This window comes from Ictidomys tridecemlineatus, chromosome 3, assembly GCF_052094955.1.
Source record: "Ictidomys tridecemlineatus isolate mIctTri1 chromosome 3, mIctTri1.hap1, whole genome shotgun sequence".
Taxonomy (NCBI): domain Eukaryota; kingdom Metazoa; phylum Chordata; class Mammalia; order Rodentia; family Sciuridae; genus Ictidomys; species Ictidomys tridecemlineatus.
Window position 1 is genome coordinate 123,942,636 of NC_135479.1, and position 25,881 is coordinate 123,968,516.

Here is a 25,881-nt window from a genome sequence, read left to right on the forward strand (position 1 = left end):
CTTAATTTTATTTCCTCCTCTTATCATCTCATGGCAATTTGTCTAGTGGAAAGGAATTGTGGAGCCTAAAATAACTTAATCCTTAAATGGCTTTATCATCATAATCCCATCTGACCCAGGATTGGCAAATACCCCTCACAGAGTAGTGATAGGATCTGTAATTAGACTTTTAAACACTACTCTGAGATAAGCAAGGAGGAAAAGGGTTCCCAATTTAATTTATCTGTAAATCTTACCATAGCATATACTTTACCTTAGCTATATGTTAATGCTAGTGTCTATCAGTCATGATCCATTTAGAGTTCCTGGACCCTAACATAAACAAAACTCAATTAACTGGAGTATTTTTATATACTCTCTTTTGTTTGTTTCATTTTGTCAATAAAATGACAATAGGGATTTTATTTTTTAAAAAAGGAAAGAAACAACTTCAAACTGTTAATTTTTATCTTGGAGTCAGTACAAGTTAACTCAAGATGTTCTTTAGAAGAACTGCATAATTACAGCAGTCAGCTAGGAGAATTAATGTATAAAATATTGACCCTGATCTAAGTATGACAAAAAAGGGATGTATGTTTAACTTCATGTTTAACATACTTTACTTAATAATGCAAGAACATAAGGTAACTGAATTTTAACAATAAGAGGAAATTAAAAAGTTGCTGATACTCATTTGATGGAATGAATATATATATATATATATGTATATATATATATATGGAAAGAATAAATTAAATTACCTATATTAATCCTTTCTAATGTTTTTAATCTAGTATATCTTTGCAATAGCCTATGTGATCAAACTATTTGGGATGCAGAGTTGATTTAAAAAAATCACATCTCCAAATCACATTGAAAAATCAAGTATTCATTCCACTTTTATTATTAAAAATAATAGAATTTTATTCACAATTATGTTACAAAGGATTTTTTCCTTTTAATTATTCAGCAATCTTCAGTAAGTAACTGCTAATGGTTCTCAATTGAGCTTTCTGTAGTTTTCATAGTGTATTTTTTCCTAGATTGTTTTCATTTTAGGAAAAATGATCAGTTTTGTTCTCTTGAGTAAATTGGTGTTTATTTTTTGTAAAATTAAACATTCATGAAAGACTTTATATAAATACAAAACTACAAAAGATTGGCTTTTAGTAATGAAAATGCCACAGCAATGCATTATGCACGACACATTTTGTGATGTTAAAGCATTAAATGCAACGCCTATAAGTCTCTATATGTGTGCATGCATATGTATTTAACAGTCTCAAAACCTTTATATTTCTCATGCCCAAATTAAATCTCAAGTAAGTTAAAGTGATGGAAATGAGCATATTTGGGCAATAACAATACACAGTTTACTATGTTTGGATTTTTTTAAATTACAAAACTAATTCTTTAAATCAATGTCTTAATCTTTAATTTTCCATTTGAATACTTATTTTCCATAATATTCAGGTTATTTAGGATTAAGGGCTCCATTAATCTTGATTCAACATGTCTTCAACCACAGCTTGGAACTCAAAGTGTTGCTTTAGAACTCAAAGACGACTCAGGTTCCATAATGTATGTGACAGGCTTAGTAGAACTCCTGGCATATAGAAAGCATCCAATAAAATGTAGCTAGTATGATTATTATTCATGCAATAGGAATACAATATAATTCATATCTCTTGGTTCCCTGAGGGTATTCAGAAAATTGGACAGAAACTTGTACCAGGAAAAATAACTGGAGGAAAATATTAATAATGATTGTATTGTAAATCATTTATAAACTTCTTTCTTTATCATCCAAATTTTCTACAAAAAGCATGTAAGACTTTTGGGACTAGGGAAAAAAATCAATTTTAATTTGTAATTGCCTTTTAAAATTTTTCTGAACTTCCTTAGTAAGCATATTTGTCATATTCCATTGTGAACTTCAGAGCTCCCAATGTGGACTGATGGCACCGAGAAGTCTTGGCACCAGTGGCTGAGAAATTAGAGAATTCATCCAAGCTCATGCCCTTGAAGTGTCTGAGAGCAGGATGAAAATTAATGAAATGTATTTTCTGTTTTCTGTGACATGTCAGCAGGTCTCTATTAGGAAACTAGTAGCTAAGGAAGGATCCACTCTTCTCAATCCTGGACTTTAGTTAAGGGACAGGTCCAATGCACATGACTTTAGTACTAAGCAAAGGCAAAGAATGCAGACATAGAATTCCCAAATTATAGGCAAGTGGAACTATTACTTTAATTAAAACTTTAAAAACAGGCCTAGAGGCTATAGTTTCCAGATAGCATGTCTAAAATTTAAATCTGGGAACTGGTTTTTAAAAAGGACAAAATAAATCCTAAGAATTAATTGGCTTTAACGGAAGTTTAACTCTTAAGTTGTATATCTTAGTTTTTAAAATGCAAAGTAAAAATGTACTCTATTTTATATATGCTTACTGAAAACATAAGGCAAACCCTTTTCCACTAAATAATTTTTTCCTTCTGGTAGAGAGAGACAAAAAGAAAAAGAACACAAAACACACAAACAAACCTGAAATCTGAATTGGGATTTATTACAGTGATTTTGAGCTTGCAATTGCTGCTATTTCACCAAAGGCTTTCATTTTACCCTTGCACGGCACTTGCCATAAGATGCTTGCTACATGGAAACATCAGTGCTTCCTTCCATTATTTCAAAAATGCTTTATTCAGCACTGACACAGAATATAAACTTGAATGTGGTACCTCCCTTTTGAGGAAGGGAGCTGAGAGACAAACACAAATAGCAGTGACATGCTTGTAAAGGTGCGTTGGGAAAGGAACAGATGAAGTGCTGGGGGATTCTGGGCAGAAAGGACTGTGTTTTCTTCCTCAGCAAAGCCCCAGAGAGATGCTTTGCTGAAAGATGAGTTGACTCTGTAAACCCCTCGAGGGTAGCAATGGGGCCTCATTCGTCTTTGTACCTCTTCTGCTCACACTCAGTAAATGTTTAAAACTCGCTAGTTCAATAATATTGTGCACAAGTGAATTGATTCTGGAGCCATATTTTCTGGGTTCTGATCCTACCTCTGTCAAGTTAGGGGATGAACTCGTAGGTTTTAATCATGACAGAAAACGTGCTTTCTTCGAAATGACGTGTGTGTGTTTTAATTCTGATGTCATGCTGTTCGTATAACAGAAGGAAAACAGTTTCCAACTGTGGACTCTATTCGTGATAGAGGCATTCGTAATTGAATTATTAATTATTAATTATTAATACAGCTTGTATTATTAAAAACCCAAACCAGCAACATCTCTGATGCCTATTTTTAGGGAACTCTTCCTTAGTATTTTTTGTGAACTTCCATGCGTTCACAAAATAAAGGAAGTCAGGATGGCAATAGATGTTCATGAACTAGAACTCCAGAGTCCTGGGGGATCTCAGACCCTGCTGTGTGTTGATCATCTCACTACTGATGAGGAAGCCAAGCTTAGAGGAGACACTTGTTGGAAGGATGGACAGCAATGGTGGAAAAATTCAGACTGATTTTCTGGACTTTTGGCACATTACAAGTATTCAATGAAGATATTCAAAATAAAAGGGTGAGAGTAGAATGAATAATTATGTGAAATTATAAGTAGGTATAATAGGATATTTGGGCTTAAACCCATAAAGACAGAAATAATGACTGACAGTGAGTCAGGTCCAGTAATTGGGCATGACTAATTCAAGGAAAAAAGCCTTCCTTTCCATTTAAAAGCAAGAAAGTCAGTGCTGTAACAACGCCAACATTGACATGCAATATCCCATATTTTTTGTCCTTAACTCTAATTTTATCCTAGTGTGTGGATCCTATCCCCAGGAGAATCTGGCCAGGTCATACCATGGAGAATAATGGCTTTGATTAATGGTTAGATCATAGCATTTAAAAGTTTTATATAAATGCTTACTGTTATAATGTTTCAGTTTAACTTCTTATTTTGTAGGTATCAGCTCAGTGCTATGAGGAGTTTTATATATGTATATATAGCTCTCTACATAAGTGAATGTTTATGATCCTGCTTCTGTGTTTGAGGAACTTATAACTTTTAAAAAGTGAGATTGACAAAGTCCTAACATAGAGCTCCTGTCCCCAGCTGACCTTCAATTTGCTTATTTAATTTTTCCTTAAATATACCTGGTTGGGTTGCCATGCAGAAATAAGCAATACAGAAAATTCTTGCTGATTTCTGCCTTGAAAGAAGTAGTGCAGCCAGAACAGGGTTAGCTCAAGAGTTGACAACGCTCTCAGTAAACACCAAACTTGGATCTTCACCCTTGAAGTGACAGACACTGGGCTTCCAGGCCTCAAAGGACTATGGGTGAATTTTATCAATTTTCTATTGAAAGTACTATATTTATTTGTGAAGTATTATTCTTAAAGGTTGTGATTGATAGATTTAGTGAATTTATTTGTACCAATGTCTGAACGTTTTTGATAAATAGAAGTATTTTTCCATTTATGCTTTGGGTCATTTGCTTTGTTAATAAAGACAATTAATTCCACAGGAATTCTGAAAAACAGAGAATTAATGATTCATGAAGGCAAATATTTAACTCAAAATTTTATTACTAATTTTTTTTCATAAAGAGTAATGTTCACTAACATGTCATACTTGTACATGAAGTTACAGTTCCATACAAAATTTTATACTAGGTAAGTAAAATAGTAAGTCACTGTTGTCATGATCAAAATAAAAAAAGATGTTTGTGGATTTGAGTCTAATTATTTTTTTGGCCTGAATGAACTTGGAAGAACCATTATGCCACAACATTTTTGACTTATGAATAGCTTGAAATGGGTGTTTACCAAACTTAAATGTTTACCTATCCCCAGATAGACATTATCTTTTATGATTTTCTCTCTGCTGTTTTGGAAAAAGGATATTTTCCTCACATAATATCTAGGCTGTGCAATACAGTAGGGAAAAAAAGAATATATGGATTACTGAGTCAAGCCAGAATGCTTTTGCCAACTTGTCTCCCTTTATACATCCCTAAATGTGTTTACAGCTGTGGTCAGTTTGAAGTATGAGCAAAGCTACCATTTTCAATATAGACTTTTTAGAAAACGTATTCTATTTGACTGGGGACTGTTCTTCAATACTTGATTCAAAACACTGTGTGTCTGATGTACTAATTTACACTCAAACTGATTGCTGTACTTCTGTAAGTCATCTCAAAGGAGCCAGAGATTTTAAATGCTTATTTTCCAGACTCTTTACCCTTAATTATATTGCCTTGTGAAAATTCTCAAATGACAATTGTTTTGTTTAAATCTGATGGTCTATATAGAGGATGATGCCTGAAAATATTTGATAATAAATGAATGAATATTTCTTTCTATAAACATGACTTGGATAAGTATCTCTCAGAAGAGGTTCAGATTCAGAGAAAGGGATCAGAGTTCAAAATTTTAAAAAAGAAGTAAGATGAAGAATGAGGACTCGGGGTGAGTGGTATCTGATATGTGGAAGAGATCTATTTCTTATTCTGCTCTGTTTCTCAGATTTTATTTTAGCACCCACAGTTTGGAAATCAGATAAGCCTTCCTGGGAGTGTGGCCAGAAAACAAATTGGATTTCAGTGATTTATATTTATTATGGTTGTATAGTGTGTCAGGCACTGTATGGAACACATATATTGCACTGAAATGCCCTTTCCCTCCAAAGGCAATGTACATGGGATATTATATATTTACATACCACATACCTTATAGAAATCTAAAAAACCCATATATGTTATTTTGGTTCAGATATTATTACCATACATATAGATTGTTACAATTAGTTTTATGTTGGCACTTACACACTCATCTGATAATTCTGTGTTTACCATAGCCATTGAATGGGATGGAACCATTTTGGCCAGTGTGTAGCTCATGTAAGAATATCCTGAAGGACATTAACACTGAAGGTAGCATTGGGAGGCTCCCACTGCTTTACCACTAACTTGTTTTGATCAATAGTTACTGAGGATGAGAGATAACTAACCATCTGCCTTGGCTGGTTATATGGTCTGTATTTCTGACTTGACAACAAAGATATCACTATGATATAAATCAAAATATGATTTTTTTTTGCAGTGCAAAATTCAGGTTAAAGATGATGCTAATATTTGTGGCTAGCAGCCATGTCCAAAGCTGCCTTTCCTGTGGTCTGTTTTTAGAGGGAGAAATACTTTTGCTGGCTGGAGACCTTGCTCCATCTAACAGGAAAGTGGTCGCACACAGATTCACAGAGGACTTGCAGTGCGACATCTAGACAGCTCCAAGACACCTCTCATCCAGGCCTGCCTGTCTCATCTGCTGACATCCAGTTGCTCTGCTTCTCAAAGGGCTCCCCCTGCCTCTAGGATGGCTCTCTGAGGTTGCTGCAGATTCAGTCTGATCTAGTTTTCTTTGTGGTCTGGAAGAGTAGGGCTGGAGTTGGGGTCTCACTTTATTAAAGGTGCCTTTGGAGACACATAGATCTATGGAACCAACTCTGTGTCACTGTCAGGAGTGGATGGTCAACAGTAGGAAGCCATTTTTCCCTAGCTCTGTGGATCGGTGTCTATTTTAATTGTGTGCACAGAGGAGTGAGGAGGAAGAGGGAAGAGTGACAACCTTCTCCATTACTAAGTGGGGCGGCATCTGACAGGCTGTGGATGAGGACATGGAATGGATTAAGTAGGTTATATAAGGCCAGGTTAGGTCACAGTTGGGAATAAAGAAAATAACTTGAACTCCAATTTTCTGAGAGTTTAGGTTTTAGTGTAGACAGTGATTTACTCATATAATCATGCTTACTAAAGAATGCATGAATAAATGTATAAATATTCCTCCCATTTGATAGGCTTTTTCTACTCTCTAGTAAATCAGCATTAGCTCCAAAATTTCACTGCCCCAAGATATTAACTTTACTAGCTTGCTATAAAACAGTGCTCCTGGCTCTAGTTAAAGTTTTAATTTCTGGTCTCTCCCTCAGACTTATGAGAACATCTTATTCTAAATTTTCAGACTGACTATTTCAGTGATTTAAGGTAGAAACATAGCTTTAGGTTCCAGTTTTTCATTTTTATTTATCATTAATTTCCTCCTCCAATGCTTTCTAAATGAGTATAACAAAGGCATTTACAAAGAGCCTGCCTCTGATATAGCTGTGTATGAATGACTAAAGATATTAGACAGATGAAATATAAATACTTCTCACTGCAACCAACTTATTTGATTAATTAGTTTGAGGCTATAATTTCCATTTTAGTCATTTTATTGTAAAATTTTAAACAATGGGAAGTGGTGGTCTTTGTTTTCATAAGATAATCTTCATTAATTGAATAATGTCCATCTCAATAACATAAGGTATTTCTTAAGCAGAAAATCCAGTATTAAAATTTGGAAACAAATCTCTATTCTCCTTGTCAAAGGGCAGAGATTTATTCAAGACTTTGGAATGAAGCATTTGATGCACGCTTCAGTTTTCTAAACTGATAATGCTCAGAGAGGTTAAGAAACTTGTCCAAGGTCACACATGTAGGTGTAAAGTACCATCCTCCAAGTTTTTTCTCATGTCTTTTAAAACCACATGGCAAATACGAAAGTCATCTTCTCAAATAATGCTGTTATATTCATTTCAGTTATAATAATGCAATTCATGAGTTTGAATATTACTATCATTTCATATAATATGCAAATTGCGCAATTATCTGATAAAAGAAAAATCCAAACCCACATAACAAAATAGTATAAACAAGCAGAAAAGAGTTAATGTAATATTGGTCTAAGATTATGGTAAAATTGAATCAATAGGTTTTCCACAATAAATTGAATTATACATATATATTTGATAAACTCTACTATATATCGTTTATCAAAATAGCTTTTTTATTATATTAAGTACGATCTAAAATGCTAATTGAATACATTTTAGTTTGCAATAATAAAAGGGAGGTATAGGGGAAGATTAAGGTTCTATCTAGCCATTTTGTGGATTAAAAACTGAGGCCCACAGAGAGTAAGTCATGCTTCCTAAGTTGCACACTTGTGTGGGCAGAAAAAGGCCTGGGATCTGTGTGTCTGCCTGCCAGGGCATACTCTGCTTGGTTCCTCTTATCTGATTTTTTTTCTTTTTAAATCAGACAGGAGTTTGAATAGATTACACAAGAATAATTGGTTTTGAAAGAAAGTAGTACATTTCCATAATAAGTTAATTTCATCTTCAAAGACCCCAGATAAAATACTTTACTTATATGATCTATGGGAATTTTCAGAAGTTTAAATCAAATCAAGAGCATTAATTAAGGCTAATTAAAAAGTGAAGTAGTTCCGTGGTTCTTCACTCAATCCCATATGTCCAGTAGTCCCCTATTTTATTTTCTAGTTTTGCTTTCCATGGTTTCCATTATCTGTGCTCAACCATGGTATGAAAATATTAAATGGAAAATTCCGGAAACCAACAATTTACAAGTGTGAATTGCCCTTTCCTCAGAGAAGCATGATGAAACCTCATGCCATCCTGTTCTGTCCCAAATGGCATGTAAGTCACTCTGGGTGCTCTATCTGCCCATTAGTCACCAAGAGCCACCAGGTTATTGGATTGACTGACACAGCATCACAGTGCTTGTGACTATCCCTTTTGTGACGGCCGATGCTATGTCACAAATGCCTAGGTCATTCACTCCTCTTTATTGCAACTCATAGACATTATATCATCTCACATCATCTCAAAAAGATGGTGAGTACAGTACAATAAGTTATTGTGAAAGACAGAGAGTAGAGAACATTTCACATAACTTTTATTTTAATGTTTTGTTATATTTCATTATTAATTATTGTTATTAATCTCTTAAAGTGGCTAATTTATAATTTATTAACTATCATATATGTATACATACAGGTAAATATCATAGTAAACAGTTTGGTACTATCTGTGGCTGAGTGAATCCACTAGGGTCTTTGAATGTATTCCCCCATGGATGAGAGGGGAGGACTGTATTGTGCATCCCCATGAGCACGCTCTGTGCTTGGCTTCGGAACTAAAAAATGAACAGGACACAGCCAACGAAACCCACCCCACCAGAGAAAGAGTTGCTGTCTAACCCAGCCCTGGAGGCTCAGGGGACTGCTTTCTAGGAAATAACATTTAACTGGATTTTGATAGATAAGCAAGGATTAGCCAGGGGATAAGATGACAGGCATTCCAATCAGAGAGAACACCATTAAAGAAGGACAGAGGCATGGAAATACAGGTGCAAATTGAAGAATTTCCCAAAATCTAGTAAAGATTGTATATGAGAAGTCCAGATAAGTAGGCCTTCTAAATTATATCTTATTCTAGAGACCAGTGTGTTTCACTCTTCAGTGTGCCTTAAGTTCACCTATAAAGTATTAAAGTATAGATTTCCAGGTCTCATCCTTAGAGAATCTGATTCATCAGGGCTTTAGTGGGGTCCAGGAATCTGTGTTTTTAACAACTACCTACATTCATTTTTAAAGGAGAGTGCACCTGAAATTCTGGAATGGATGCCAGTGTAGTTGTAAGGACTTTCATAGATGGGTGATGTGATCAAATGAATGTTTCAGCAACAAAGAGTGGTAGGAAATATGTGAGCCTGGTGGCAAAAGGGTTGGTTGGGGACCTTTGGTGACCTTTCAAGTAAAGGTGATAAAGGGATCTAGTATGGTGACAGTGAGGTGGCGGTGGTTGAGGGAAAGCATGGAGGAGTGAACTGGGAAGAAAGTGCTAGAGCCCTTAGATTTGATTTAGGGGTAAGAAGAGAAAAGGATGACACACCCAGACTTCTGACTTAGGTGATGGAGTAGTAGTGGGGCTATTCAACAACAGAGGAAATCTGGAGAGGACACTGGCTTTATAGAGGTGCTTCGAGTCCACGTTTGAGTGCATTTTGAGTTGGACCAGGTAAAGGGGTCATCTGGAAAGCCATGACTGGCTTGCAGATAACTGTTGAGGATGAACTTAAATGCCAGATAAGTTATGTTTTCATTTTAGTTACTTCAAAACTTCTTTATCTGCAAACAGCTATTTATACATTTATTAAAACAGAAGAATTATGTGCAGGAAAAATAATAATTTTTGGCAATTCGGTGCAGAATATTTGTACTCTACCTCTTAATGTAGATAATGAAAGCTTCTTTAATATAAAAATAGAACATTTAAATTATATTATTTATTGATCTTGAAGTCAGCTCACCTGACTGTGCTAGCAGATGATCACTAAAATATTAATTTAAAAAAACTGTCTATGAAGGAAAACATAATTTTCATTTTGGTACTTTTAATTTTACTTTGGGTTAACTGATCAATACTATCACATTCCAACTTGTATAATGTTACTTCTTGGTCTTTTAGTTTCTAAGCCAATTGAAAGTTTAAAATTAATTTTAAGAAATCAGAGAACTGTACTTTTGTTTAAAATATAATTTTAATATGAATGGAGATAGTTAAGATATAGGTATATTTCCTCCACAGTAAACTTAAGCCTGACATTTAGACATAGTTCTCTTTCAATAAAGCTGGTATTTTCTCTTTTCTTGAATAAAATAGGTGTTTAAGAGCATATGAAATTAATAAAACTCCATCAAATAAGAAGCAACCAATTTTTAAATAGTAAAGTCAGATATTTTAAAAAAATGAATTTAGTAGAAGATAAAACATTAAAGTAAAACATGGCACACATGGTTAAACGTGACTGTGGTCTGGATTTGGAATGTCCCTCAAAGGTCCATGAGTTAAAGGCTTGATTCCCAGCTCAGAGATATTGGGAGGAAACTGTAAGAGGTGGAGCCTCATAGGAGGTCTTGAGATCACTGGGGACATGCCTTCAAAGGAGATTATGAGGCCCTGGTTTCTTCTTCCTCTTTTGCCTCCTGGCCATGAAGCGAGTAGCTTTGCTCTACCTGTCATGATGTTCTGCTTCACCACAGGCCCCAAAACAATAGGGCTAACTGACCAGGAACAGAAACCTCCAAAACCATGAAGAAAAATAAACTCTTACATTTTACAACTTGATTATTTCAGATATTTTTGTAACAGTGATGGAAATTAACATAACTGCCCTATTATTATTGAATGTTTTATAACAGCAAACAGAGTATAAATAAAAAATGAAAACATTTATGTTAAGTCACAGAATTTTGGGAATGGGTTTATTTTGAATTAATTTATACATGCAATCCATGTGTGTTTATACACATAACACATGAAATACAAAGCAACTCTACATTAGGCTGCTAGATTTTGGTTAATCCCACAGTCTCATGTTCTGGCCTCCTGGGTATTTCTGATTCTAGGGAAGCTTTCTGCACAAAAAGATGGATGTTTTGTGATTGCTCCTCTGTACTCTACTAGGCAAGTACACCCCATCACACATCAAGTACTAAATATATAGATGTTGAGTTCAGAGAATGGAAAAGCTGTATGGATTTAGCATCTATCTTGAATAAATGATAGAATGCATCAGAGATTTCTACCTTCCAAGGCCACAGCAATGTTCCAGAAAACTTGCAAAATTCTTTCCTCCCTGTTGGTTGAATCACTTTTTAGTAACTGAAGAACTGACATGGAGACATGGCCTGAACAGGCTATATGAGCTCAAACAATAGAGTAAAAACCTGAAGACCCAGATTCTGGTCCTCAGTCCCCAACTGATTTGACAAGGAAGCTTAGGCGAGACAGTCAGACCCTGTGTGCTGAATTCTCTTTTATCAGCATGACAGAGATAAAGTATCTATCCTTAGTCAATCTCACTGAGGCACTCTAAAGATTAACTTTTATTAGGCACTCACAAAAATGACTATGTAGCAAAGATATCAGTATTTTATCTCAACCCAGGATCTGCTTTATCAGGGATAGCTTTGTATGAAGATATCTCTTTCAGTATTTGCAGAATGAGAAAGAGAAGTCTGGCAGGATCTTCCCAAGCTGCATATTCTTTGAAAGATTAGGGGTGATTAATTTGGGCTTCATAAAAAATTTTTAAAAATTTATTTTTCATGGTATCATTAGTAGTAAATCTAGTAGTGGGGAAATCTGCCCTGACCAAGCATGCACAACTATATTGTATACACTAATTAAAGTTCTGATAATAATAGTATCCTAGGGCTGGAAGGAAAGCCAGTAGACCTGTAAACTTTCATCTTCCATGAAGGCCTTAACAAACAGACACTGATTGGGTGTGAGCCTGGTTGTTAAAACAGAGCTAATGTCACCTACACACGAGAACACATGCACACACACACACAATACCACCTCTCAGCACATAGCTTGACATATGGAGAGGTTGGAGATCAGACCTAACCTGTGGCCCCTCATCCAGAGATCCTTGCATAGTCATACATAGGGTTCTGAAGAAGGTCTCCTGCACAAGAGACTTGGTCTCTGTGTGTGTGTAATTGAGGAGGGCAACAACCTTTACAACAGCCTTTTGGGGCAGTTCCAACTACAATAATCATCCATGGTGTCAGGGATGTGTATTATCATTGTTATTAAAATTGTTACTGACAACTAGCTGAGGTGATAAGGAGGTGTCTAGAACCCGGATGGATTCTAATTCTAAATGACCATGACAATTTAAAGATAGAGGAATGTACTATATTTCGAAATCTGCAGCCTCAGACCATCCTCTGGCTTTAAAGAGGTTGAACCCATTAAACTTCGAAGACTGCTTTGACAGTGGAGTGTTGGTTAATTACAGGGGCAATCTAATTATAAGCTTTCTCTGTAATTGATTCCCTTTCAAGTGTGTGGAAACTTCACTTGATAAGCATTTGCTTCTGAAACTCATGGGAAAAGACTAGATCCTGGGGCCATGTGTGTCTTAGAATCAGGGAGGCCATCCTAACTGTACTTTGGAGTCCTTATTCTTGACGGATTCTTTGGAATATTTCCTTTATTCATTCACTCTTTCATTCTTTCTCTTATCTATTTAATATACTGCTTCGAGAGTATGCACCTGGCACTACTAGTCTCCAAGGGTGCAAATATGTATAGAATATAGTCACTGCTTCAGATGGGCTTATCAGTAGTGGAGGAGATTGACAAACACAAAAAATTAAAGTCTTATGTTGCTTATGGCATTAGTGATGCATATAAAGTGCTAACGAAACATGGAAGAAGACACCCTTCATTGTGTGTTGCAGGGCATGGGGTGGTGATGTGCAGAAGAGCAACACTCACTGAGCAGGGGAACATATTAGTGGAACAGTGAATAGGAGTAAATGTTCAGGGTATGGAAGGCAAAGGTTGGGGTTGGGGAAAAGAAAAAAATCCAGAACTATGAGAGAACAAAAGAAGGAAGCCTTAGTCACACTGTAAACCACCAGGGAAAGCAGACATTGCTGTGGTGAACCTCTTTCCACACGTGGTCTATGAGAAATATTTTACCAGTTTATAAAAACATGAGACAGCATCAGCTGAGAAATTATCATGTGCTAAACCCTTTATATTTCACGATCCTGTATAATCCTTACAAAGTCATTACCGTGTGTGGGTACCTTTATTATCCCCTGTCACAGACAGGAAAAGTGGGGGTTAGAAAGGATGGAGGATTAAAACAGAGTCACGCAGACCCAGTGTGGTGAAGCCAGGACTTGAACTTAGGGCTGCCGCTTCTGCAGAAGAATCCCTTAACCAATGCGTTTTGTTGCTTCTTCAAAGAGATTATTGAGTGATGTATGATGCCACTAAACGTTTTTCAGCATACTTTTTTTTTTCATTTTGGAAAGGGGAAATTAATTTAAAAAGTCTGAGCTATCAGGACTCAGTTTTCTCATATGTGAAATGACAAAGTTGTGCTATGTGAACTCTAAAGACTTTTATACTTCAAAGATTCTATTTTAATTAAATCTTTCCCCAAGCTTAAGAACACTTTTTTTTTGGTCTTACATAAATCTTCCTAAAGACTTATATAAGAAATTGCATATCAATATTAATGACTCAAATGCATAGGGTGTCTTGATTATAATCATCCTTTGGATGAATATGTAACACTAATGTACCCAGTTTTTCATATTAAATTCCTGCACATGGAAGGAAAAGATGTTCTTATCTCTATGGTACATGATATGTATTTTAATTTCCTAATTAGTTACTGAATTCTTCACATGGTGCCCTCCAATTTCTCAAAAAGAATAGGAGTGAGCAGTAGATGGACATTGATGAATGATAGCAGGATCATTCTGCTCTTCTTTGCTGCATGACTTAATAAGCCATTATACTCTAGTTTTACCATATTTTCCTAGAGGCCTGTATCCAAGGGCAGGTGGTACTAAATAAACCTGGGTTTCAAGATAATTATTTCCCTTTAATTCATCTCTCAAGGCAGACTGGACTCTAGTCAACAGAGAACTGGGTGCTTATTTTGCTCTCAAGATAGAGAGCTAGGTGTCTGCTTTACTTTCAAGCAATAACTAGAACATATTATAGTGAACATCTCCTGGCTTAAATTAAAAAAAAAAAAACAACCTTTTCAAAATCTAAACTGTTTTTCTACATTAGTGAAATGGCCCAGTTTTTTGATTCTCAGTGGGAAGCAGAATATCATTTTTCCAGTTTATCTGGCAGCTAGGTTATGAATGTATGGTTTGGCTCTACAAATCAGCTGTGCCTGGCCCCACTTTCGCATGGGATTTGGATACAGAATCATCCATTGTAGAGAATCCATCCTGGCAGTGAGAGACAGCAGCCCATACTCCAGCATAGGGCTTCTGTGAGCAGCGGCAGCAGTAATGGTACAGAGGCTAAATTAGTCCAAGTCTGTGTGCCAAGGGACAAGCTTTGGCATTCCCTGTCCTGTGAGGGCAGCAGTGGGGTTCATTTTGGCTTGTCTCAGGGCTGAACTTGGCTTGTATCCCCCTCTGATGCCTGGTCCCTTTATCTCTAGCATAGTTCTAGAAGTCTCTTGGTGCTCATGCCTCAGCAAAGGTGAGGCACTAAGCAACTCAGTGAGACGCTGTCTCTAAATAAAATACAAAATAGGGCTAGGGATGTGGCTTGGTGGTCATGCCCCTGAATTAAATCCCAAGTAACCCCCGTAAAAAATAACCCACAGAAAAAATAACAAAAAAATAATCTCTGAAGCCTACAGAAAATTTATAGGAGTACAATGTATTCCCAAACACCTTTCCCCCGAGATTTGCCAATTTTTAAACTTTGCAATATTTGCTTTATTATCTCTCTCCTTCTTCTCTCTCTGTCTCCATAAAAGCATTTTATTATTATCATTTCCAAATAAATTAAGAGTAAATTACATATACTGTGCCCTTGTACCCCTCTATACTGTAGCACATATGTCCTATGAACAAAGATATTCTTTTACACAGCGACAGTATGGTCATCCAGGTCAGGAAATTTAACACTGACATAATACCAACCTAAACTCCTGTCCACATTCAGTTTTTGTCAATCGTGTGCATTGATGGTGTTCTTGATCAAGTTCCTTTCCTAGTCCATGATCTAACCTAGGATCATATGTTGCATTTAGGTGTCTTATCTCTGTAGTCGCCCTAAAATTTATAACAGCTTCTCCCCCTCTCCATGTATTTTTAAAATGACACTGATATTTTGGAAAAGTGCAATCCATTTATTTTATAGACTATCCCTCATTTTGGGTTTTTCTCATGATTAGATTCAAGTTGTGCATTTTAGCATGACCACTTCCCGAGCAGTTGTCTCCTCAGGGCATCACATCCAGAGCACATGACATCCATCTGTCCCTTATTGGTGATCTTGATTTTGATTAAATAGTTAAGGTACTGTCCAATTTAGCTGTTTAAAAGTTACTTTTTTTCTTTTTTTAAATTTATGGGTTATAATTTGATGTTATATTAATATCCTGCTTGCAATCAAACTACCTCCCACCTCAGAGTTAGCTTTTGTTGATCCTTCTTGTTCAAACCCATTTTTATCATGATGACTGCAAATAGTGATTTTTCTATCTTCATCATTCCTTCCATGTGCATTGTTTTAATGCAATTTTAATGAATCCTCTTTCTGCTTAAGTGAGAGACAGGGTTGGTTTCAGTTACTTATAACTAAGAAGCCCTGACTGATTTACTTTTATGTTTAGGCAATTAGTTTCAAGAAGTTATCAAACAAGTTCACTCAAAATGGTCAATCTAGTCAGGAGACATAGTGGTAAACACTTTTTGCGCAAGAACTTTTCTTGGCAGTTCATTGCATTCATGAAACACACTTCCAGTGCACATCTGTATTCCCAGTGGATCAGAAGGTTGAAGCAGGAGGATTGAAAGTTCAAAGCCAGCCTCAACAAAAGTGAGGTGCTAAGCAATTCAGTATGACCCTGTCTCTAAATAAAATACAAAATGGGGCTGGGGGATATGGCTCAGTGGTTGAGTGCCCCTGAATTCAATCCCTGGTATCCAACAAAAACAAAACAAAAAACTTCCACACTTTCAGGCCAGACTGCTTCCACTGTCAGATAAATGACTACTAAAACGGAACACATAAATATCAAGTAATTATACCATTATTGAAAAATAGGGAAATATCCATTTGAGTGACTAAATACTAAACACCTGGATATTTGGAAACATGTAGTAGTTTATTATAATATTTACTTTTCACTTAGATTTTTGAACATAACAAACATTGAAATAAAGAAAAAAGGTGCAATGGAAATAGTATACCAGAGTAAGGCAGATTTTGTTCCAATACTAGCTCTGCTAACTAACCAATGTGTGATTTTTTTTTGAGCAAATATCTTAATTTGTGTGTGTGTATGGAGGGGGCCTCAGTTTTCTCATCTGTGAAATGAGATAACTAAACAGAACTTTTTCAAGGGTTCTTCAAACTAAGGATTCTATGTCCTCAAAGCTAATATTAGCACAATAGTTGGAGACATAAGGAAATGTTAACCTAGAATATTCTAATCAGCACATTTGGATCCAAGATTATTTTGGTATAAAGACCCAACACTTGTGAAATAACTCCCAAGTGATTCAGAGAATAGAAACATCAGAACAATTTAGAAAACAATTTAGTAAAAGAGGCCACAGCAGTTTTAGTCTGTGTGAGTAGATGTCTTTGCTAAGAGATAAACAGTCTCCCAGTACTGGGCACTGGTCAGACCTGAGCCGCATGCCTTGTTTGGATGGCCATTTCCATACTTTCATTGATCCATTAAAGCATCAGAAATGTCATTATGAAAAACAAAAATTGAGTGAACTGTGCTGTTTATCTGGAAGAAGGACAAATTTAAGGGAATGAAGACATAATAGTTCCCTAAATATTTGAAGGTTTGTCTTATTTAGATGGAACTTAAAGGGTTTATTTTGCATTTCCCGAGGAGAAAAAACTACAACCCACCAGGTGGCTGTCATGTTGTCAATATGATGAATATGATGTCAAAATAAGGATTGACATTCACACTATAACAATTGGGGTAGCTGTTTTTTGCCAGTTCCTCTTTTCAGGAACTTCATTGAGCCTCTGTGATGTCAGAAAGCTACTCAACATCAGCTCAATTGACCAGGCTCTGTTTTCTGAGTAGAGGTTATTCAGGTCAGTATTTCTCAAATGTTGATGTGCATATAAATCACTGGATATTTTGAAAAAAAAAAATCAGTTTCTGATTCAGTAGGTCTGGAGTAAGAGCTGAGCTTCTGCATTCCTAACAACTCTCAGGTATTTCACGTGCATGTACTCACCTGCTGACTCAAATGCGACTAAATGGCCAGATACCATTCAGGAGCAGAACACATTTCTCTTAATACCCATGTGAAGGCAGGTAGAGGGATGTTTGGCAGCCCTAGAGGCTTCATTTCTTCATGGTGTTCCCCCCCACACACATTTTTATTGGTGCATTGTAGTTGAACATAAGGTGGGATTTGTTTTTAACATATACATACATACAAACAATATAACAGTATGACTTGGCTAATATTGCTCCCCAGTATTTTTCCTTGCCCTCCCCCTAGTTCCTTTCCTCTATTCTTCTGATCGCCCTTTGATTTTTATTCTTAATGGTGTTTTAATGTTTCTTTTTTATTTCCTTAAGGAGGTTCCATATTTTCTGTTAACTGTGTCTGCTTACATTATGTAATGATACTGGCAGGGCTCTGACCAGTGGCTACCTATATGCTGTTAGTTAGCCAGGAAATGTTTCCCCAGAAAATGCTGAATTTTGCTTATTTTAGGTCATTACCACGGTTGACTATACCTGTTTTTTTTTTTTTCCCTTAGATGCACAGACATGCACATGCAAATTTACATATCCCTCCTGCAGGTGGTTTTTCTCAGGGTGCTTTTCATTGGATTTCTTCCATGAGGCATACTGATCTTTAGAGTAGGCACCTGTGTGTGTGCATAGGGACACTGCTCTGCTCAGCTTTCAGATTTCCCTTCCCCTAGGCCTCCTCCTTCTCCAAGTTGGCATCTTACCACCTGAGTGTGCTACATGCAGTGCCTTCTCACTGTCATTGCCTTTAGAAGCTCTTTTCCTCATCCTGATTTAATACCAGTGTGAACCCTCAAGCTTATACAGAGCAGTTCTACCCTTTTGCTAAATAACAACACTTCAAATACTTTATACTTAGTCATCGTGGTTTCTGAGCCTTTCTTTCCACGCCAAACATTCCCAGATCTTTTAGTCATTACTCATATGACATGGTTATGAATTCCTCTACCATACCACTTGCTTAAAGAAGCACATGATTTTTTTAAATGAGTGTATGGGAGTGAGAATTTTGTGACTCCCTAGGTAGATTTCTGGCATCAGAACTGTACCAATCCTCTCTTGGAATCTCTATGATTCATAGATCACCATATGGCATTCATTTGGGAAGAAAAAAAAATGTTGTTCACCAGGTCTCACTTTGTAGGGTTGTTCTTGTTTTCCAGAGGTATCTGCATGGGCGGGGGTTTGGGGCAGTTGAATATGCACCTGCAAATGCAAGCTATCACTTGGCTGAGGTTTACCCCATTGTCGGCTGCTGGCAGAGTTCTGTGTATTTCTCTTGAATGAAATGTTGAGTAAATAGCCTCTTCCTATCTAAATGAGCTCATTACTTTTCATCTGTGCAATTTCTAACAGCAATTGTCTAAAAAATAAATCCATAAAGATGATGTATTTAGTGCAATCTCACACGGAGTATAATATTGGTTATTTATCTAATGGAACATGAATAGAAGTACTATGTTAGTTCCTAATAAGGATCAGTCAAAAATGACATTATGGCTTTCTGAGTCTGGCTTATTTCACTTAGCATGATAGTCTTCAGTTCCATCCATTTACCAGTAAATGCCATAATTTCATTCTTCTTGATAGCTGAGTAAAACCTCATTGTATTTATATGTACCACATTTTTGTTACCCCACTATTATATATAACTATAATGCACTAATAAAAAATGTTAGAATAAGACAGAAATGACATTATGAGACAACATTGGCAATGTGTTGCATTATATCGAGAGTTCTGAATAATTAGCAAGTTTCTTAATATTGAACTAATAGTGTGTTAACTATCTTCTTATTTATATTCTGTACTCTATAGTATATAATATATAGGCTATAATATAATCTCAATAGACTATGAAAGGAAAGCTACCATTTGCTATCCTTATGAAAGGGTACATAATAGGTGAGGTGTGGTAGAAGCAGGTGAGGTGAGAGTGAAGAAAAGAGTCACTGTGAGAGATAGAATCCACGGTTCAAGTTACCCGGGTCTTTGATTTGTAGTTTACATACAAGATGATTTTGTCTTTTGCAAATCCAGAATTATAAAGAGGTGCTAAATATTTTAGAAACTTGGCAACCCGTTTTCTCTATCAGCCTATTTGAAATTACGTCATTTTTTTTTTAGAGGTTCCAGAGATTCAGATTGTACTTAGGCCTCTTATTAAGGAAAAGGTAGATAGGTTGACCCTCACCTGTACACTGGTTATTCTAAAAACGTATTAAGAATTTAACTAAAATATAAAACCTTTAAACAGCTCTAGCTGATGCCAGTGTTGAAAACATGTGATCTCAATAAAAAGCAAGAAAAAAAAAAAAACCCAGCCTGCCAGATGTTTTGACTACATAGTGCATCACATCTTAATGTTTCCAGGGCTGGCAGTGGTAATACTAGAGATTCAGGATTTCAAAATTAACAAGTTCTGTTTGAACCTCTTTTTTTTCAGTCTTTAAAAAATATTCTATAGTCAAAATATTTATATACTAGAATTTTTACTTTCAAGCACACATTTTTAGTATATTTGTAAACCATAAATAAACTTATAAAGTCCATATTATGTTTCTGAGAGTGAGTATATAATGTAAACTGTTGACGAGTGTCACTGGGGAATGAGATTTTCTGGATAATCAAACATCCTGTAATATCAGGCCATAACGATTGTATTTTTTAAATGTTAAGGGCTCCACATTATGCCTGTACCACACATGACTTGCTTGTGACTGACTATGTAGAAAGGCACCTTCAGGATCTTGCTGGAGTTTTTGTCGTAATTTTGAGCTTCAGCGTAACTGTACATGCATTCCTTTCAATAGAGTCCTAGTTAATGTTCCTGACAATAAATTCATTGTACTAGTGCTCATCATTACTTGTGGGAAGACTTGTGAAGAGGGGGGGCAGGTACCCTTTGAGCTGGGGGGGGGGCACCCAGCACGAACGACATAATCAATTCCAGCATTGTTCATTTGCCTGAAAACATCACACCCTGCCCCATTCCAAAGTAATCACAAAGATTCTCCTCTAAAAATGCAAATATCACTGTGTTGTGTGGGTATGCGTGTGCAATATATTGGTATTAATTGACAATTGACACCTTGGTAAAGGGTTAATAAATGACATAGGATAGAAAAGGGTGTCATGTGGGGAGGAGGCATGTATCTGTTGAAGAGGTGGAAGTACTTAGGATAAATACCATCAGCTTTAGTTTTGCTGTGAGTCTCTACCATGAAAAGCTGTTTTTAAAGAAGTTAAAAGCAGCATCCAACAATCTTACCTTGGCCTTACTTCTTATGTGCATCATTTTCAGTGAGTCTAAATGACTCTCCAGTGGCCAAATCTAATGTGTAAACATAATGTATATTACCTAAGCTGTTCCCCTTGGTGAAGATTTTAAGAAAAAGTTTAAGTCATGAATAAAAACAAGCACAAACCCCTTTTAAAGCTGTTAATAACCTTATACTTTTTTATCATTTAAAAATTTTTGGCTTAGATATCTTGTGAAGCTAGAAGGAGTGTACTGATTCCTCATATGGCCTGAATAAGAAAAAAAAATCTGTTTTCCATGCCTATGATAAAGATCAGTTAAAATCACAAATAGATTTTTTTGATCGCCTTCTGAAATAACTTTCTTTTATGGCAAAACAGAAATTACTGTGGATGCTTCATTAACAATAAAAAAAACTTAGTTCAAAATTGAAATGATATTGCTCTATATTTATACTACCCCAGAAAAAAATCAAGTTTGATTAATGAAATATTCAGAGACAGGTAACAACTTTGCTCTAATTGGCAGTGTTAACTCAAATGAACACATACAAATAAACAACTTAGCACTGAGCACTCAGAGGTATTGTTGGGCTTAAGACCATAAGTCATCTATGAGTAATAAAACTGTTTGTCAGAATAAATGCTAAAGTATGTTTAATCATCACTGGCTTCCTTGGTCAAAGGGAAAAGAAGCAACCTAAACAGGCACTAAAGAAACCACCTTTGCTTAAGTTGCTGGGGTGATTAATTCCCCTGGGAGAAAACTGGCAAGATGGTTGGAAAACAACATAGCTCTAGGGCCCCATAACTAAGAAATATACTTGTGGCATTTACCATGAAACCAAGAAATATATGCTACCATTTTATGCACTATCTATTTGCAATAGATGCCAATTTTTATCTTCTCATGAACTATCAGAACAAACCAAATGTTTGCTTTTTTTAAGCCTCTGGCTTCTAAAATGAATTTAGGTTCTACCACAAACTAGATGTATTAGCTCTGTGTATCACAATGAGTGGACCTTAATGTGCAAAATCATTAAGTTGCAAAAACAAAGGTACCACAGGAGTTTTAAATTAGACTATTTTAAGGGCTTCATAGGAACACCTCCTCCCACTCCCAAAGTGCTTTATTTTGAATAAACTTGGGTACAAAAAAGAGAATTAGAAGGCATGGCAAATGATTGCAAACATTTTCTATTTCACTCCTGTTTTAAGGTATCAGCCAAGTAACACCAGTGTTGGAAATAACTCCAAAGTTGGAAGAAATGTTAGGAAATTTTGCTCATCCTTAGTCTACTTCACCAAATGTGTGTTCAGATTTTAACACATAATTGGAGTGTTTGGACTGTTTCTTCTCATCTGTGTTCAGAGTCAGGTACACACAGAATAATGCTATCTCTGAGAAGGAGCCATTCTTTATCTAATCTGAATATACCAACACAGTGGAAATTTCATCTACTGGCTAAATAATATTCTTTGAGAAAGAGATTTGGTGTTTAACATGTAAACAAAAGTTCACCAAATTTGGGTTGTAATGGGTGTTTTTTTTTTGGGTGAGAAGAATTCCAATTCAGATCATATCATTGAATACTTACTAAGCATACCTATTACAGCCTTGGAAATTTTAAGTTTAACACTAGTGGCCAATAGTAAAGAGGGAAAAAGTATTGAGCTTTGAAATTTTGGCAAATATATTGATGACATTCTTTATTTAGTTCCATTTTCCAGTTAGGCTTGGCAGAAAAGATTTGGGAGTTTTACTGCCAGCCATTTGCTGTTACAGCAGTGCACAAGCAAGGAACATCAAGTTGGGAGCATATGCAGAATTTTATTTTGTCTATTCTCTCAAATTGAAATTCAACCCTCAGATAATTGTTCTACACAATTCAAGTTTCAACAACACCCTCCCTTGAACTATTCAGAAAACCGAGTTGTAATTGTTTGGGGGGGGAGGGGGGCATGAAATTACCAGAGTGTTGCTTTGATTCTTCATTCACAATAACATATTTTTTTCAAACAAAAAGTATTGTGGAAAGTTTTTATAAATTGCACTAAGTTGTCAACTATGAACTTTCTGTGGATGAGCAATTTTCTAGAATAGACTGTTTATTAAAACTTTCCTACTTTATCCTCATGAAGAAGCTGTTTAGGACGAATAAATAGATAATAAATAAAAATTTAAGTATCATTCTTGGGTGAAAATGAAGCATAAAATTGGAGTAATAATCCTTTGTTAAATTTTTCAGCAGTCATCAGTTGAAAGCGTCTTTGATCCTGAACTTTCCAATTGGTACAGCACTTATAAGAAACATGTAGAGCACATTTACCATATAGTTATAAATATATTCCAGTCACTAATTATTGTCCATTAAATATGATATAATTTCATTAATTTTCAAAACAGAATGTCAGTACTATGAGAAATGCTTTTGGAATTCTGGTAGTGCTGATTCAGAATTCTTACCAAACTTAGGAATATGATACCATACTGTGCACTACATAAAAGTAAATTATAGTTCAAAAGAATTTCCCAAGACCTAGAAATCGAATATAGAGTAACATTAAGTCACGAATGCAAGAACATATTTATTTATCTATTTCCAATTGGCTCTAAAAGACACAGAAGCAGCATCCTAGGTATTCACAGGCTGCACACCAGGATGAAGGCATTTCATATGATGATTATATTTGAACATCTTTTGAGTGGAAAAGAAACCCAAACATCAAACCTGATGACTAAAGCATTCAGGGACAACAAAAAGAGCTCAGTTCATACTTGAGGAAGCTGAGTTAGTATTTCATTTTTCTCCCAGAGCATACATCTGCCTTTATAAGGAGGAAGCAATTGTGTGAATGAGAACTGGAGTCAAGGTTAAAGTAATCTTGCCCAAAAGAGTAGAGTGCTTGCATCTGAAAGAAGCAGCGCTTCAGCTCAGATGAGCATTAATAACAAGCAGGAGAAGCACCTCCCCTGAAAAACATTAGAGCCTCTTGGACACATGCTAGAAATTCATTCTCTCAAATCATCCTGTGACTAATGGGATAGGTGATAACATCCCATGGTCTGAAGGGGGAAAATATAGCATAAAGCATTTTTTAAAAATAGCATTTAAAAAAATCATGCGAAAGTGGTAAAGTGTTCTAACTCTCAAGAAACCTTTGCAGATGGACAAAGAAAAAGCTTTGTCTTTCCTATTATTGTTTGCCCTTCAGTTGACATACATGCCGAGATGCATCAATAGGATTACAACGGAAACACGGTCATCTCCAGGGTTTCCTCTGTTTGGATTCCTTGATCCTGTTTAAAGGAACAGGCTCAGGGAATGCACAGAAAACAAACTTCCCCAATCGAAGTTCCGAGGTCTTTCCTCCCCTATCCCACCATCAGAAAACTGTCTAATTCTACTGACAGCACCCGAAGGAAATGCCATGGTCATGTTGCACCACTTCACTTGTTGAGTTGTGTGAAGGCAGTACTTAACCATAGTAACTTGGTGAACCACCTTGCTCTTAAATTAGCTCCAAGGTTTCTTTCCCGCAGCATGGAAATATCTTACCTGCATGTGTCCCTGGTACATTCTGCTTCGGCTTCTTCAGGGCTCCCTGAGGCCGCCGGATGCTTTCCCCCCGTGTTTACTTGCACACCAAATAGGGGAGACGGTGGAGTGCACACTGGGTTCTCAGAGGATCCCTCTGACCCCCCTCGAAGGCTCCAGGTACCCTGGCTTGCCGGCGGCCCCTTGACAGAGCTGCGGGCTGCCGGGAACTGTTCTCCACTCGGGGTGCTGAAAGCGGACACAGCCGAGCGCGGAGGAGGCGAGGAGCCCAGTCGGCCACGCTCTTCAGCAGGCACAGGTCCTACTTGCCGGGCGCCTCTAAAACTCACTCCTCCACCGAACTCTTTCTCGCTTCCTGCTAGGCTGCCTCATGTCTCTCACTCTCTTCCCCGCGAACCCCCTCCTCCTCCCAGCCCTGACGTGAGCGCCCACACCAGCCACCGCCGCAGCCGCCGAGCGGGGCGCGCGCCGCCCTCCCGGCCGCGTCCCTGGCGAGAGCCGCGGGCTCGGCACGCGCGCGCGTTCGCGGTGGGGCCGGGAGCGGCCCGAGGGCGGCCCTGAGCGGTGCGCGCTCTCCCGCGCGCGTGCTCAGGGGTGCGCGCGCGGGGGCCCAGCAAAGTGCGCGCCAGCTTTGGTCCCGCTAGTGTTAAGCGCTTGGCGCATGGAGTTCAGGTGTGGCCTGGGCTTCGAGGGCGATTCTTAATGGAGGGGACCACCAGCTGGAAGAAACGTGGGAGAAAATGAATTATCTCTCTGCGGGGGACATACTTATCGTCTGATCCCGAATCCTGCAGACACAATAGGTTTAACGTGAGGAGGTTCCGAAGAGTTTACTTGGTTCTGATTCAGCTCTCTGGCAAGTTACCTTCATATCACTCTCTGAATAAGAATTCTTCCGTCCCACCTCCAGTTCATAGCTGAGCATTCTATTTAAAATGCCAAACCCCAGTATTCAAGGGCCTTACACACTTGGTTTTTACTCCCAAGAACTTAAAATCACCCCCCAATCCTCTATATTTTTATTTTTTATTTATTGTCTATCCTATACAATGTTATTTCTATGAGATCAGTATTTGGGGGAGGGGAATGGAGAAAGAAAAGACTGAACCGTTTTGGCACTGATGAATCCCTTGGCACATCGTAGGCACTCAATAAATATCTGTTGAATGAGTTTTACCATATAGTAGGTGGAGTGCATTTAAATATTAAGTCGAAGAGACTGGAGAGTTTGATGTAATTTATACGTTGAATGTTTATAGGTGCACACATGTATACAAAGAGCTGATGTATGAACTGTGTGTGTGAACTGAGATTAGTTTGGTTAGCAGAAGGATCTCCAATCCTACAATATGCCTCCCAAATTATGGACAGCAA

The 25,881-nt window shown here is 36.9% G+C and overlaps 1 protein-coding gene across 6 annotated transcripts in view; it reads right to left on the reverse strand.

Moving 5' to 3' along the window:
- The window catches only part of Pex5l (peroxisomal biogenesis factor 5 like), a 213,848-nt gene extending 188,868 nt beyond the window's left edge, over positions 1 to 24,980 (reverse strand). For 4 of the 6 annotated variants that reach the window (XM_021729811.3, XM_078043700.1, XM_040270118.2 and 1 more), the window contains exon 1: positions 24,508 to 24,980. In XM_021729811.3, coding sequence (XP_021585486.1) covers positions 24,508 to 24,528 — 21 coding nt within the window. In that variant the 5' untranslated portion in view covers positions 24,529 to 24,980. The remainder of the gene's footprint in view (positions 1 to 24,507) is intronic. The other 2 variants (XM_021729812.3, XM_040270123.2) reach the window with 1 other exon arrangement.
- Positions 24,981 to 25,881: the final 901 nt, after the last annotated feature.